Source organism: Salmo salar, chromosome 01 (assembly GCF_965601325.2).
Source record: "Salmo salar chromosome 01, fSalSal1, whole genome shotgun sequence".
NCBI lineage: Eukaryota > Metazoa > Chordata > Actinopteri > Salmoniformes > Salmonidae > Salmo > Salmo salar.
In genome coordinates this window covers 19,396,051-19,413,746 of record NC_138291.1, presented here as the reverse complement: position 1 = coordinate 19,413,746, position 17,696 = coordinate 19,396,051, and the positions used below count along the sequence as shown (strand labels likewise).

At 44.5% G+C, this 17,696-nt stretch overlaps 1 protein-coding gene across 1 annotated transcript in view; it reads right to left on the bottom strand.

Moving 5' to 3' along the window:
* The window catches only part of ush2a (Usher syndrome 2A (autosomal recessive, mild)), a 477,069-nt gene that overhangs the window by 389,935 nt on the left and 69,438 nt on the right, over positions 1-17,696 (bottom strand). The window contains 2 exon segments of the mRNA XM_082957499.1: positions 7,954-8,175; positions 11,822-12,036. Coding sequence (XP_082813625.1) covers positions 7,954-8,175; positions 11,822-12,036 — 437 coding nt within the window.

The following is a 17,696-nucleotide window of genomic DNA, read 5'->3' as shown; positions in this document are numbered from 1 at the left end:
CCGCTACCTCCGCCTTTGTGCAAGGAGGAGCAGGAGGAGCACTGCCAGAGCCCTGCAAAATGACCTCCAGCAGGCCACAAATGTGCATGTGTCTGCTCAAACGGTCAGAAACAGACTCCACGAGGGTGGTATGAGGGTCCGACGTCCACAGGTGGGGGTTGTGCTTACAGCCCAACACCGTGCAGGACGTTTGGCATTTGCCAGAGAACACCAAGATTGGCAAATTCGCCACTGGCGCCCTGTGCTCTTCACAGATTAAAGCAGGTTCACACTGAGCACGTGACAGACGTGACAGTCTGGAGACGCCGTGGAGAACGTTCTGCTGCCTGCAACATCCTCCAGCATGACCGGTTTGGCGGTGGGTCAGTCATGGTGTGGGGTGGCATTTCTTTGGGGGGCCGCACAGCCCTCCATGTGCTCGCCAGAGGTAGCCTGACTGTCATTAGGTACCAAGATGAGATCCTCAGACCCCTTGTGAGACCATATGCTGGTGCGGTTGGCCCTGGGTTCCTCCTAATGCAAGACAAGGCTAGACCTCATGTGGCTGGAGTGTGTCAGCAGTTCCTGCAAGAGGAAGGTATTGATGCTATGGACTGGCCTGCCCGTTCTCCAGACCTAAATCCAATTGAGCACATCTGGGACATCATGTCTCGCTCCATCCACCAACGCCACGTTGCACCACAGACTGTCCAGGAGTTGGCGGATGCTTTAGTCCAGGTCTGGGAGGAGATCCCTCAGGAGACCATCTGCCACCTCATCAGGAGCATGCCCAGGCGTTGTAGGGAGGTCATACAGGCACTTGGAGGCCACACACACTACTGAGCCTCATTTTGACTTGTTTTAAGGACATTACATCAAAGTTGGATCAGCCTGTAGTGTGGTTTTCCACTTTCATTTTGAGTGTGACTCCAAATCCAGACTTCCATGGGTTGATAAATTGGATTTCCATTGATTATTTTTGTGTGATTTTGTTGTCAGCACATTCAACTATGTAAAGAAAAAAGTATTTAATAAGATTATTTCTTTCATTCAGATCTAGGATGTGTTGTTTAAGTGTTCCCTTTATTTTTTTGAGCAGTGTATTATTATTTGTGCCCTGGTCCTATAAGAGCTTTTTGTCACTTCCCAGGAGCCGGGTTGTGACAAAAACTCACACTCATTCTTATGTTTAATAAACATATCGTATAGTGTGTGTGCGGCAGGCTTACAATGATGGTAAAAAACAACATTTGAGAGTGTGCTGACCCTGGTGCTAGAGGGGGTACGCAGCTGGAGGTTGAATGTTTGAAGGGGTACGGGACTATAAAAAGTTTGGGAACCACTGGACTAGAGCACACACCATTAGTGCCACAGGAAACTTCCACAAAGCTGTAAACGACCTGAGAGACAAGGCAAGAAGGGCCTTCTATGCCATCAAAAGGAACATAAAATTTGACATACCAATTAGGATCTGGCTAAAAAATACTTGAATCCGTTATAGAACCCATTGCCCTTTATGGTTGTGAGGTCTGGGGTCTACTCACCAACCAAGAATTCACAAAACAGGACAAACACAAAATTGAGACTCTGAATATCCTCAGTGTACAACGTAAAACACCTAATAATGCATAGAGAGCAGAATTAGGCCGATACCCGCTAATTATCAAAATCCAGAAAACAACCACCTAAAAGGAAGCGATTCCCAAACGTTCCATAACAAAGCCATTACCTCAGATGAGTCCCCATATTAGAGACACATATTTCCCTCAGATTACACAGATCCACGAAGAATTTGAAAATAAATCCAATTTATTTTCCCTTTGGTACTTTAACTATTTGCACATAATATGACATTTGAAATGTATTTATTATTTTATGTAATGTGTGTAATGCTTACTGTTAATTTGTATTGTTTATTTCACTTTTGTTTATTATCCACTTCACTTTCTTTGGCAATGTTTAAAAAAAAATCCCATGCCAATAAAGCCCTTAAATTGAATTGAGAGAAAGACAGAGAGGAGGGGGGGGAGAGAGAGAGAGAGAGAGAGAGAGAGAGAGAGAGAGAGAGAGAGAGAGAGAGAGAGAAAGAGAGAGAGAGAGAGAGAGAGAGAGAGACTAAGTCGCTTTGGATAAAACATCTGCTAAATGGCATATATTATTATCTAAACTATATTACATTATAATATAATATAGATGGAGATGTATCATATACAACTAATGAGACCCTTTAGCGCGTAGAATGCTTCAACTGTTTACTACTCATGCTACATGATATGGGAAGAGTCATTGCAAAATCTTTACATTTCATTTCAAAGCAACACCCTCTGATAGGCAACTCATTGTGCTTGCTGGCTGGCTGGCTGGCCAGCTCTCTCTCTCTGAATATATATTAGATGTCCCATTCAACATTTATAAAGGCCAGTGGAAATATCAGTCCTGTTGTGATGTACGACATCCAACCTGACATGTCTCAATCTCTCTCTCAATCTCTCTCTCTCTCTCTCTCTCTCTCTCTCTCTCTCTCTCTCTCTCTCTCTCTCTCTCTCTCTCTCTCAATTCAATTTAAGGGCTTTATTGGCATGGGAAACAAATACTAACATTGCCAAAGCAAGTGAAGTAGATAATAAACAAAAGTGAAATAAACAATAAAAATTCTCTCTCTCTCTTTCTCTCTCACACAGACAGACACACACACACATACACCGCTGCAGGTCACCACATTAATTATTCATACAGACATTCAGATGCTGTCGCTTTCCTCTCTCTCATCCCTCTTTCTTCTCAAGGTGTTGAGGGTAATATCATCTGAATAGAGAGGTGCTTAAAAGCACGTGCTTCAATTCCAGACAAGAACCTAATCTCCACAAACAACTCTAACATATAAAAGGGTTGCAAAATTCTGGTAACTTTCCTAAAATCCCCAGATTTTCCAGAAATTCCGGTTGGAATATTCCTGAAATCAGGAGAGAATCCTCCAACTGGTGTTAGGGAATAGGTTAGGTAGTTTAGACAACACACTACAGCTCACTACCACTTCAACCCTCCATTCCCCCAGGGGGCAGCAGCAACCTTGTCCAGGTGCTGAGCCTGGTTGATAAGCACATCAGGTACTGCCAATTAAAGGGTCTACACACTCTACGGAGATTTTGTAGTAGATTTTGTCACAAAAATGGCGGCTCCTTGTAATACGCTCCAGCATTCAATGTACTTTTGTGCTACCTGAAAATTGAGACGCGCTGTATCATTCCTTGCAGAGCCATGGGGTCAGTGATCTGATCTATAGGCCATGCATCAAAGTAGCATTGATAATCAAATATAATCTCAGCGACTGTTCAAACAATAAACCAAACAACATTGTAGCCTTATTAGAACCCCCCCCCCCCCCAAAAAGGTACTTTGTTGAGAAGTAATAACTACTGCTACACAGTAAAAACAACTGGTAGCCATGAGCCTTTTCTCCGTGATGTGAAGACATACTATTTTTATTTATAAATTGTATTATTTCACTTGGGGGAGGTGTGGGTAGATAAAAGGCTAGTTTGCTTGCTGTTTTTAGCCAGCTAGCTAGCAAGCTGCTAGCGGAGTATCCTACAGCCTACTGGCAGGCACAAAATCAGCTAATGTAAATCAAACCTAAACTTTCATTACATGTAGGCCTAGCTATTATTTAAATATGCTGTTGGTTTTCTTTCAAATTAGCTCACAGTGGTGATGTTTTCAAGGTGATTCTTCTTTGCCTACCTCAAATGGGAAGACAACAACAGAAACATCTCTGCTATCACCCACTTGTGGACATTGCTATTTGGGAGTCTGGAAATGCATGGACTGGCGAGGTATCATGTTACCAAAAGGTGTTGCAAGCCGTGAGGCTGCTGGTTCGTAAGGCCTTTCTTTTGATTTTGATTCTTTAGTTTAGGCATGCCTGTTTGTAGTTTTCCTTTTTGTATATATTTGTTTTCATCGCCATCTTGGACTGGCCAACCAAGAGGTAACGACGGAGCTGGCCCTGAACTTGGTAAGTTGCTATCTCCTGGGCACGTGCATCCAACACGGTCCTCAAATGCTGATTTCTCACACAAATGTACACACTCATTTAGGTTACAGACCATGTACAGTGGGGGAAAAAAGTATTTGATCCCCTGCTGATTTTGTATGTTTTCCCACTTACAAAGAAATGATCAGTCTATAATTTTAATGGTAGGTTTATTTGAACAGTGAGAGACAGAATAACAACAAAATAATCCAGAAAAACGCATGTCAAAAATGTTATAAATTGATTTGCATTTTAATGAGGGAAATAAGTATTTCACCCCTCTGCAAAACATGACTTAGTACTTGGTGGCAAAACCCTTGTTGGCAATCACAGAGGTCAGACGTTTCTTGTAGTTGGTCACCAGGTTTGCACACATCTCAGGAGGGATTTTGTCACACTCATCTTTGCAGATCTTCTCCAAGTCATTAAGGTTTCGAGGCTGACGTTTGGCAACTCGAACCTTCAGCTCCCTCCACAGATTTTCTATGGGAGGGCTAGGCCACTCCAGGACCTTAATGTGCTTCTTCTTGAGCCACTCCTTTGTTGCCTTGGCCGTGTGTTTTGGGTCATTGTCATGCTGGAATACACATCCACGACCCATTTTCAATGCCCTGGTTGAGGGAAGGAGGTTCTCACCCAAGATTTGACGGTACATGGCCCGTCCATCGTCCCTTTGATGCGGTGAAGTTGTCCTGTCCCCTTAGCAGAAAAACACCCCCAAAGCATAATGTTTCCACCTCCATGTTTGACGGTTGAGATGGTGTTCTTGGGGTCATAGGCAGCATTCCTCCTCCTGTATAAAAGACACCTGGGAGCCAGAAATCTTTCTGATTGAGAGGGGGTCAAATACTTATTTCCCTCATTAAAATCCAAATCAATTTATAACATTTTTGACATGCGTTTTTCTCGATATTTTTGTTGTTATTCTGTCTCTCACTGTTCAAATAAACCTAACATTAAAATTATAGACTGATCATTTCTTTGTCAGTGGGCTAACATACAAAATCAGCAGGGGATCAAATACTTTTTCCCCCCTTTGTAACTAGGCCTAGAACCCCTAGACAAAGTGACCGCAACAATATCCGTGGGCTGGTAACACTGGAGTTTCTGGAAAACCTGGGAATTCTAGGAAAGGTGAAAGAATTCTGCATCCTTAAACATGTTAACATGCATTGTTGCACACAGAAACTCCACACAGGTAGGGGGCCAACTATAGTACAGTAGGGTCTGAAATCCCATTCTCCTAAACCAGGGATGGGCAGTTTTGATGGGGGTGGGGGCTACAAAAAAATCGGAACTCATAATGAGGGGCCGCAGTGGCTCGCGGGTCTGGTACCCACATCCACATCCATACCCACACCTATACCCACACAATGTTTTTAATATGATATCTGAGCGAGAGTGTCTAACAACATCAATGGGGGCCCATGATTACTACAAGTTCAGATAGCTGGCTGCTAGACTAACTTACCTATCTACATTTGTTTTACCTGACATGGGCTAATTGAGTGACTGTCAGTGACTGACAACAAAATAAAATAAATTAAATTGCACCTTGAGTATTCTACTATTTTAACAGGCTGACTGCACCGCTCGCAAGCAATACATTTAGAAATCTATATTATTCAATTATTGCAATTATTGCTTGTGCGCGCCAACGAGCGTCTGCATTGCCAAGGGCTAAAATAGAAGTGAGCTCTATTTGTGACGCAGATCGCACTGCAAGTCCTGCCTCTCCCATCTCCTCATTGGTTTATAGAAGCAGGTACCCACGTGCCATCTTCTCATTGGTTATACCCACGTGGGTGACTGAAAGACGAACGAGGTTGGTGGCGGTAATGCACACCTAATTTCTGAAAGTTGCCTATCGCAATATAAAGTCAAGAGAAGAAAACGCCTGGAAGGAGGAGAGATGACAAGAAACGATTCGGTTGACCATTTTATGTGTGGATTAATTTTATGTAGAGGACCTTGTGCATTTCAGGTAAAATAACAACTCAGGAAAAATTAGCTAGCAACAGCAAGCTAGCTAAATAGGACAAATGCCATAAATGTTTAATGCTTATCGACCTGTCCCCAAATTAATAGAATTGGTTCAGAGCTTGTTTTGATATTTTAACCTGCGTGTCGTGATCGCGTTTGGTGTGGGGGGACAAAATACATTTATAAACGATGGCGCACGATGGCACACGCGCACAACCGGTTTGGGTTCCGTGTAACTCTAACTCTGACTGAGTTCCTATTTTTTTTGTTACATTATTTTAGAAATTGAGACACGAGCTAAATTAAAGAATACACACATTTACTGGCCTCTGTCTCCTCAACAAGCCTGCATACACACACCTATGAAAAACAGAGAGGGAGGGAGACACAGAGAGAGAGAGAGAGGGAGAGGGAGACAGAGAGAGAGAGAGAGAGAGAGAGAGAGAGAGAGAGGGGGAGACAGAGAGAGAGAGAGAGGGAGAGGGAGACAGAGAGAGAGAGAGAGAGAGAGAGAGAGAGAGAGAGGGGGAGACAGAGACAGAGAGAAAGGGAGAGAGAGCGATAGAAGTGGGAGGAGGGTGTGGGTTGGGATGCCTCTGAAGAAATTAGCAACGATGAGATTTGAGCATGTGTAATTCTCCTTCCCTCTTCACTGTAACCTGCCCTTAATTACATAAGCTTATTCCACTCAGATAGAGAGCGAGAGACAGCGGGGAGAGAGAGAGAGAGGGGGGGGGGAGACTGACATTACTGTCTTCTTTATAATGACATAATTAGTCATTAATTAGTCATAAGAGTGGAGGGTGTTTAATGAAGAGATGTATACAGGACTATAACAAGATGACTGTGCCTCTGGAGAGACAGGAAACACTAAAGCCTGGCTAAAGAGAAGAGGAGAGAAAAGAAAAGCGCAACACAGATTGAGTGCCTGTAGTGGCCCGCAGTAGGAGGAATACATTAGAAGCCTGAATTAAGTTTCCCTGACAGCCAACAATGCACTGCTGTCTATCTCAGTGGTTCCAAACCTTTTTCGGTTACTGTACCACCAACTGAATTTTGCCCTGAAGTACCCCTCATTTGCATTTTACCAGTAGGCCTATGGTCTCATGAGTCTTGGATAGGTCAACTACCCCCAGGGGTCCTAGTATCCCTGGTTGGGAACCACTGGTCTAACTCACACTAGACATACAGGGTGTGTGTGCCTGTTGTGTGTGGACATGACCTGCGCTAATGTGGGCTCATTCAGAGTGGTTAAAAACACAGGCATCTGAAGGGACAGCAAGCCAGGGGTCCTTAGCTTCAACCCCTGACCTCTAGCCCTGCCAGGGACGGCCACATGAAACTGTCATGGCAGTCTGGTCATTTTCTGATCACGGGACATCATTCAAACACACACACACACAGACACACACACAAAACACACACACACATGCACACACCATATTCCACAAACACTCTTATCAGAGAAAGGCTGTCCCTTCACTCATCAACTGTGTGATGGTGGAATTATTGAGGAATTATGGCAATGTAAATAAAGTTCCTAATAACAGCCTGTGTAGATGATGTGGCAGGACCACTGTTATCTTATAACTGTGACCTTAGTGACTGTATTTCCATTAGGCATTCGGTCTCTTTGTTTCACTCTCATAGTTTTAATTTAGCTTTATTTCAGTGATTGAAATACTAAACATGTCCACCAGGTGTGCATACCTCCAAAGCCCCAAGCCTGTATTCACAAAGCGGCTCAGAGTAGGAGGGCTAATCTAGGATCAGGTCCCCTTTCTTATTCATTATGATTTAAAAGGCTAAACGTATCCTAGATCAGCACTCCTACTCTGAGATGCTTTGTGAAAACCTGACCAGACCTTGATGCCCCCCTCCCCCCACCAATATAAATCAATGATTATAACAGTGCATAACAGTTCATAACAAGCTTAAATAGACTCTATGTCTCTCACCTTCCACTGATGGTGATCTCATTGACACCGTAGTAGCGGTGGCGTTGGGGCGCCCCTGTATTTTGCGTGTGGTACTGTCCACTCAGGTGGATCCTGACCCAGGTGGCCTGAACCATCTGCTGCAGGGCAGGGGTGTTATAGAAGTCATTGTAGCCTGGACGCAGGTTTGGCTCTGGAGTCAACATACTGAAGGTGATGTTACCTTGGGAGTATGGGACATCACTGAAACAGAGAGGACAAAGTCAACAACAGTGTGTATGTGTGTGTGGGTTTGTGTGTGTGTGTGTGTGTGTGTGTGTGTGTGTGTGTGTGTGTGTGTGTGTGTGTGTGTGTGTGTGTGTGTGTGTGTGTGTGTGTGTGTGTGTGTGTGTGTGTGTGTGTGTGTGTGTGAGTGAGTGTTGGTTTCGGTTAGATTATTAAAAACGAATCACGTTTTCAATGTTTTTGGTTCTGATTATTTGGGTTGAATGCTGTAACAACACAGAATAAAACAATTAATAAAAGTCCCATTATGGTGGTGACGGCCCATTACTGATAAACCCTCAGTAATCTTTCTCTGATAAACCCTCAGTAATGTCTATCTCTGCTAAACCCTCAGTAATGTCTATCTCTGATAACCCCTCAGTAATGGCTATCTCTGATAAACTCTCAGTAATAACTATCTCTGATAAACCCTCAGTAATCTTTCTCTGATAAACCCTCAGTAATGTCTATCTCTGCTAAACCCTCAGTAATGTCTATCTCTGCTAAACCCTCAGTAATGGCTATCTCTGATAAACCCTCAGTAATGGCTATCTCTGATAAACTCTCAGTAATAACTATCTCTGATAAACCCTCAGTAATGGCTATCTCTGATAAACCCTCAGTAATGAATATCTCTGATAAACCCTCAGTAATGACTATCTCTGATAAACCCTCAGTAATGGCTATTTCTGATAAACCCTCAGTAATCAATCTCTGATAAACCAGTAATAACTATATCTGATAAACCCTCAGTAATGACTATCTCTGATAAACCCTCAGTAATCGATCTCTGATAAACCTCAGTAATGGTAATCTTTGATAAACCCTCAGTAATGGAAATCTCTGATAAACCCTCAGTAATGGCTATCTCTGATAAACCCTCTGTCATGCCCTGACCTGAGAGAGCCGTTTTTCAATGTTTGGTTAGGTCAGGGTGTGACATGGGGTGGGCATTCTATGTGTCATATTTCTATGTTTTTTTTCTTTTCTTTGATTGGCCTAGTATGGTTTCCAATCAGAGGCAGCTGTCTATCGTTGTCTCTGATTGGGAATCATACTTAGGCAGCCCTTTTTCCCATCTTCAGTGTGGGATCTTGTTTTTGTCAGCTCAGTAAGCCTGCAGAACGTGACGTTCATTTTTCCTTTGTTTGTTATTTTGTTTGAGTGTTCTGAGTTACAATAAATATAAATATGAGCACTTTCCACGCTGCACCTTGGTCTACTCCTTTTGACGATCGTCACAGAAGATCCCACCACAAGAGGACCAAGCAGCGTGATCAGGAGTGGACCTGGGAGGACATCCTGAACGGCAAGAGATCCTGGACGTGGGAGGAGATCCAGGCTGGATGGGATCGCCTCCCATGGGAACATGTGGAGGCAGCAAGAGCAGAGCGGCAACGAGAAGAGGAACTAGCCCGGCAACGAGGCAAGCACAAGAGGCAGCCACCCCAAAAAATGTGGGGGGGGGCACACAGGGAGATTGGCAGTCAGGGTGGAGACCTGAGCCAAATCCCCGTGCTTACGGTGGGGAGAATAGGACTGGTCAGGCACCGGGTTATGTGGTAATGCGCACGGTGTCTCCAGTGCGAAGCCACGGCCCGGTGCGCTCTGTGCAAACTCCCCGCAGTGGCCGTGCTAGAGTTGGCATTCAGCCAGGAAGGATTGTGCCGGCTCAGCGTTCCTGGTCTCCGGTGCGTCTCTTCGGCCCAGGTTATCCTGCGACCAGGCTCTATGCACGGTACCCACAGTTCGCCAGCACAAACCAGTGCGACCTGTTCCAACGCCCCACGCTTGCCGGGCTACGGGGGGTATCCAGCCAGGACGGGTTGTGCCAGTCATAAGCTCCAGACCTCCAATGCGCCTCCAAGGCCCAGTATATCCTGCGCCAGTTCTATGCACTGTGTCGCCGGTGCACCTGCACAGCCCAGTTCGTCCTGTGCCAGCGACCCGCCCTTGCCGGACTAAAGTAAGTATCCAGCCAGGACGGGTTGTGCTAGCCATAAGCTCCAGACCTCCAGTGCGCCTCCACGGCCCAGTATACCCTGTGCCTGCTCTGCGCACCCGGCCTCCAGCGACGTTCCCCAGTCCAGAGCTCCCAGCGACGTTCCCCAGTCCGGAGCCTCCAGCAACGTTCCCTAGTACGGTGAGACCTGTTCAGGCTCCACGTATGAAGCCTCCAGTGATGATCCATGGTCTGAAGCCTCCAGTGATGATCCATGGCACGAAGCCTCCAGTGATGATCCATGGCCCGGAGCCTGTAGGGATGATCCATGGCACGAAGCCGCCAGTGATAATCCATGGCCCGGAGCCTGTAGGGATGATCCATGGCACGAAGCCTCCAGTGATAATCCATGGCCCGGAGCCTGTAGGGATGATCCATGGCACGAAGCCGCCAGTGATAATCCATGGCGCGGAGCCTGTAGTGATGATCCAAGGCACGGAGCCTGCAGCGACGGTCCCCAGTCCGGAACCTCCTGAGACGGCTTACAGTCCGGAACCTCCTGAGACGGCCTACAGTCCGGAGCCTACTGAGACGGCCTACAGTCCGGAGCCTCCTGAGACGGCAACAGTCCGGAGCCTCCTGAGATGGCCTACAGTCCAGAGCCTTCTGAGACGGCCTGCAGTCTGGAGCCTCCAGCGACGGTCTGCAGTCCGGAGTCTCCAGCGGCGGTCTGCAGTCCAGAGCCTCCAGAGGCGGCCTGCAGCCCAGAGTCTTCAGCGGCGGTCTGCAATCAAGAGCCTCCAGCGGCGGCCTGCAGCCCAGAGCCTCCAGCAGCGGCCTGCAGTACAGAACATCCGGCGATGATCCTCGGTCCGGTTCCTTCGATGACAATCCACGGTTCAGAGCTTCCGGCGAAGATCCACGGTCTGGTTCCTCCGGCAATACAAAAGCGGAGGGATCAGCGGGCGGAGTGGGGGCTACGCCCCGAACTGGAGCCGCCACCATGAGTAGATGCCCACCCGGACCCTCCCTATAGGTTCAGGTTTGCGGCCGGGAGTCCGCACCTTAAGGGGGGGTACTGTCACGTCCTGACCTGAGAGAGCCGTTTTTCTCTGATTGGTTAGGTCAGGGTGTGACATGGAGTGGGCATTCTATGTGTCATATTTCTATGTTGTTGTTTTTTCTTTGATTGGCCTAGTATGGTTTCCAATCAGAGGCAGCTGTCTATCGTTGTCTCTGATTGGGAATCATACTTAGGCAGCCCTTTTTCCCTCCTTCAGTGTGGGATCTTGTTTTTGTCAGCTCAGTAAGCCTGCAGAATGTGAAGTTCGTTTTTTCTTAGTTTGTTATTTTGTTTGAGTGTTCTGAGTTACAATAAATATGACCAGTTTCCACGCTGCACCTTGGTCTACTCCTTTTGACGATCGTCACACCCTCAGTAATGAATATCTCTTATAAACCCTCAGTAATGGAAATCTCTGATAAACCCTCAGTAATGACTATCTCTGATAAACCCTCAGTAATGACTATCTCTGACAAACCCTCAGTAATCGATCTCTGATAAACCCTCCGTAATCGATCTCTGATAAACCCTCAGTAATGGCTATCTCTGATAAACCCTCAGTAATGACTATCTCTGATAAAGATAAAGAAGTGTGGGCTTTGTGTTGAGCGGCTCCTTACCTGGGGAACTGTAGACAATTGACAGAGTCTGGTCTAAGCAAGGGTCCATTGTTTTGCAGACCAAACAGGCTGCAGTCTCTGGCCATGTACTGCCAGTCTAGCCATTCTGTTTCTACACTGCTACTGTTACTGCTGCTGCTGCTGTTACTGCATCTCCTCTGGATGTGCAAGGCCTCTGGCTGGGGACTGACCAACTGCAGGATCACATAGAACACCTACAAACAGACAGGACACACAGACATTAATGACACACGTCCACACTGTCGTTCTGAGGCTGAATAAAAACAACATTATAGTGTTCTTGCTGGTCTTGTCAGTTGCAGAGAGAATCATAGACCAAGAACTAAACTATGGAAGATCTGAAAATAGAATGATAGTTGGGCCAACTTTAGAGCCAGGCGCCATGTTGCTACATGTGAATATAAATTGACTTATTCATTATAGATGAACAATGTTTCAATGTTATGATTCAGAATGTCAGTTATGAGACGAAAAGTTATTCTAGTGAATTCCATAATTTATGTTATATTATACAACTTCATAATGTGCATAACAATGAAAGAAAGGTAGGTAACTAGCCAGCGCACAACATGGCTAATCATGTTTTTAAACAAATTCTTGTTCTCATTTCCTGTCGCAAGGCATTCCGGTACTTCACTAGCACCTTAGAGGCTGCTGCCCTATATACATAGACTTGAAATTACTGGCCACTTAAATAATGGAACACCAGTCACTTTAATAATGTTTACATATTTTGCATTACTCATCTCATATGTATATACTGTATTCTATTCTACTGTATTTTAGTCTATATATTCTTAATTCCATTCCTTACTTTAGATTTGTGTGTATTGCATTGTGTGTATTGTTGTGAAATTGTTAGATATTACTGCACTGTTGGAGCTAGAAACACAAGCATATCGCTACACCCGCAATAACATCTGCTAAACGTGTACGTGACCAATAACATTTTATTTGATTACTTTTGAAAAGTTCTCAATCACACAGACTGCAATGAAATACAATTAGCCTTGTATATGATATCTGTAGATAATCTCAATGAAAAAAGCCCCACCATCAAGCAGCTTAGGGAAGAGATCCTCCGGCTGCTAGCTCAGCTGCGAGAAAAGGATAACCTGCTTTCTAAGTGCACCAACCTTGCTGTAACCCAGGCAAACCCAATCTCAGTTTCAAATGCCTCCTATAGCAGAGTCGGGCGACGTTGATCTGTCCCAATCCAACGGACAGATTTTAAGCTGAACTCCGCGGCCCATGGGAGATTGGACACTCGCAAAGGCGTAGGAGATTGGGGAGGCAGTTTGGCCACCCTCCATCTATCCGAGAAGATTCGGTCCAGCTATCAAACTGGTTTACCCCGCTTGAGCCCTTGGAGTCAGCGCGGATCCTGGGTGTGTACCAACAGCCAGCGGCCGCCCAGTGGCACCCTCCCCCATGGCCACAGCAGCTCAGCAGGTCGCTTCCCGATCAGATTCCATCACGAACACTATCATTGTGGGCAGCTTGATGGTGAGAGATTTTGGCCTGCCTACGATCTGTGGACCTACCAAGGTCCACTGTCACCTAGGAGTCCGTGTCCATGATATCAACTCCCTACTGCCCACGGTTCTCGTCAACTACTCCAATACTGACACCATCATCAGTCAAGTAAGTTTTAACGTCCTTCGTTTTAGGCAATCTGAGGAAGTGACGGAGGACTACAAATAACATTTAACACCCACGCTAGTACAGGGAAGAAAATAATTATCTCTGGCCCTCTCCTGTGCTACCAAAGGGGTTCGGAACGTTTCAGACGACTCTGAACGAGTACCTGAAGAAACTTTGCAACAACAGGAATGTCTCTTTTTGTGACAACTTTGATTTGCTGTGGGAGCAAACAGCACTTTTTGAGACAGATTCACCCTAACAGCAGGGATTCCAGGATTAGTTCCAGCAACATCGCAAACTGTTTTAGAGACTGACGGACAGTGTCTGGTAGTGCTCCAGTCGTCCCTGTCAGAACAAGCAACAGAGGACTTGGAAACCATATCAACTCCTGTAGAAATGGCACTTTGGTTATTGTGAGTAAGCTAATTTATGTTCCTTTAACTCCGCCTTCTAGTGAGTTAATACAAACGTTTATCTCCTACCATTCTGATAGATTGGAGACTGTCAGAAAATGTGGTTGTAACGTTAATAATTTGGTTTTTATTACATTGGCTACCTCGAGGCAGATGCCCCAGGGGCAGAGTAGCCCACACTCATTGAATATGGCGCTTTTAAATGTTAGAGCAATCACAAGTAAAACCTTTCTCGTGAATTACCTCATTACTGACTGCAAAGTTGATTGCATGTTTCTCACTGAAACATGGCTGTCATCAGACTGTGGCGCTGCTCTTATTGAGGCCCTCCCCCCCGGAATACAGCTTTTCATACCCTATCAGAAAAGGGAAAAAGGGTGGAGGGACAGCCTCTCTCTTTACTAATGCTCTCAGCTGTAAGGACATTTAGTTTGGCGACTTTGGGTCTTCTGAGCATCATGCTATACAGTTTAAATGTCAGCCACCAGTGCTAGCCATAACCCTGTATAGGCCACTAAAGCACTGCCCCACTTTTTTTACTGATTTACCTGAACTATTGTTTATTGTGCTTGAGAACTATGATTAAGTCATTGTGTTGGGCGATTGTAATACTCATGTTGACAAAGAGACTGACTCCAAGGCCATTGAATTTATTTCTCTTTTGAGCTCTGTGTATTTATATCTACACTACCATTCAAAAGTTTGGGGTCACTTAGAAATGTTCTTGTTTTTGAAAGAAAAGCCAATTTTTTGTCCATTAAAATAACATCAAATTGATCAGAAATACAGTGTTACATTGTTAATGTTGTAAATGACTATTGTAGCTGAAACTGCTGTTTTTTATGAAATATCTACATAAGTGTACAGAGGGCCATTATCAGCAACCATCACTCCTGTGTTCCAATGGCACGGTGTGTTAGCTAATCCATTTAAAAGCCTAATTGATCATTAGAAAACACTTTTGCAATTATGTTAGCACAGCTGACAACTGTTGTCCTGATTAAAGAAGCAATAAAACTGGCCATCTTTAGACTAGTTGAGTATCTGGAGCATCAGCATTTGTGGGATCGATTACAGGCTCAAAATGGCCAGAAACAATAAACTTTCTTCTGAAACTCGTCAGTCTATTCTTGTTCTGAGAAATGAAGGCTATTCCATGCGAGAAATTGCCAAGAAACTGTAGATCTCGTACAACGCTGTGTACTATTCCCTTCACAGAATAGCGCAAACTGGCTCTAACCAGAATAGAAAGAGGAGTGGGAGGCCCCGGTGCACAAATAATAATAAGAAGAAGAAAATTAAATTAAATGTTTTGAGCTCTATGGACTTCATTCAACATGTTACTGGGCCCACCCATAACCATGGCCATACTCTGGACCTGGTTATTACCAAGGGGCTTTCTATAGACATATCCTCTATTGTTGCTTTATCTGATCACCACTCTGCATTTTTTACTACCTTGTTGCCCATAGCAGAGGGTAGAACTGAAAGCATTACTAAGAAACGCTATCTTACCTCTGAAGTTGCTATGGATTTTATTGGGTGTCGGAACAATACCCCACCACCTATTCTGCCTTCCTCTTGTGATGATTTAGTTGATAACTTTAATAGCAAATTAAGGGCAACCATTGATGCCATAGCTCCAGTAAAGTTGAAAAAGGCCACATCCAAACAGAGAGGCCCTTGGATGAGTTAGGAAACTAATCAATTAAAGATAAATTGCAGAAAGGCAGAGCGGAAGGGGAGAAAGTCAAAGTTGCAGGTCCATTATGATATACTGAGAGAGCAACTTGGCATATATAACAAGGCAATTAGAAATGCCAGACGGGCTCATTTTTCTAACTTGATCACTATTAATCAGAATAATTCCAGAGTGCTCTTCTCGACCATTGATGGCCTGATAAATCCTACCCCTGCAAACCTATGTGAACTTTCCTCCACATATAAATGTGATGAGTTTGAGGCATATTTCAGAGATAAGATAACCAAGATAACCAACATTAGGCTGGGTATCAGTCAAGCGAGACCTGATGAGATGTTTGATGATATGTGCCCTAGTCTACCACGCAAAGGCACTATGGATTTATTTTCCCTGGTTGGAACAGACATGCTCAGGAAAGAGATAACACAACTTAAGCCTTCTACCTGCCTTCTCGATCCCATCCCCACCACATTCTTCAAAACAGTTTTTAATTGCATATCTGAAGAAATGCAAGCTATTGTTAATCACTCCCTGTTCACAGGAATTCTCCCCACTGCACTAAAAACTGCTATGGTGAAACCCCTTCTGAAGAAAAGTCATCTAGATTCTTCAGCTCTTAGCAATTTTCGACCAATTTTCAACCTTCCATTCTTAAGCAAAATTCTGGAGAAATTGGTTTTGAAACGTAATGATTTTTTAAGTGTCAACTGTATTTTGGGAAAATTCCAATCTGGTTTTCGTGCCCAGAACAGACACAGCTTTAAATGATTTTAGAAGCAACACAGATGCCAGACAGATGTCTGTCCTTGTACTATTGGATTTAAGTGCTGCATTCAACACTGTTGACCGTGATGTCCTTCTGGACAGACTGAAGATGTGGGTTGGCCTCTCCGGTCCAGTTCTAAATTGGTTTCGGACTTATTAAACCGGTCAAGAGTTTTGTGTCACCCTTGGTGAACATAACTCAAAGAAAATACATATCACATGTGGTATTCCACAAGGTTTGATTTTGGGTCCGGTACTATTCAGTTTATATATGTTACCCATTGTCAGCATTATCAGAAAGAATAGCATTGATTTGCACTGCTACGCAGATGATAAACGACTTTACATTTCTGTGTCGCCAGAGGATTTTAGCTCCACAGATAAATGATTAGACTATATTAGTGATTTAAATACTTGGACAGCTCACAACTTCCTCCAGCTAAATCAAGACAAGGCCTAGGTACTTATTGTTGGAGCCAAAGCACAGAGAGAGAATATAGCCACACATTTTAATTCCCAGGCAATAAAGATAAAACACCAGGTAAAAAACCTAGGTGTTGTTTTAGATTCTGAACAAAATTTTGAATCACACATTAGGAATGTGACCAAAATAGCTTTTCACCACCTTGCCAAGGTGTGGCCATTTCTCTCTCAGGCTGATACAGAGAGACTCCTCCATGCTTTTATTACAAGCAGGTTACATAGTGGTAAGGGCGTTGGGCCAGTAACCGAAAGGTTCTTGTTTCAAAGCTGACTAAGTGAAAAGTCTTCTGATGTGCCCTTCAGCAGGTTACTTAACCCTAGTCACTCTGGATAAGAGTGTCTGCTAAATGACTAAAATGTAAAATGCAGGGTTGACTACTGTAATACTCTCCTGTCTGATCTACCCAGGAAAGACAGAATGCAGAAAGCCAGAATGCTGCAGCACTGGTACTGACCAAGACCAGACGGAGAGCACACATTACACCGGTTTTAAGGTCTCTGCACTGGCTGCCTGTGAGTTTTAGAATGAATTTAAAGATTAATACCCCAACCAGAAGCCATGGATTACAGGCAACATTCGCACTGAGCTAAAGGGTAGAGCTGCCACTTTCAAGGAGCGGGACTCCAACTTGGAAGCTTATAAGAAATCTCGCTATGCCCTCTGACGAACCATCAAACAGGCAAAGCTTGCAAACTATTGGCTGGGCTTGCAAACTATTACAGACTACAAAGGGAAGCACAGCCGCGAGCTGCCCAGTGACATGAGCCTACCAGACGAGCTAAATAACTTCTATGCTCGCTTCTGGGCAAGATACACTGAAACATGCATGAGCGCACCAACTATTCC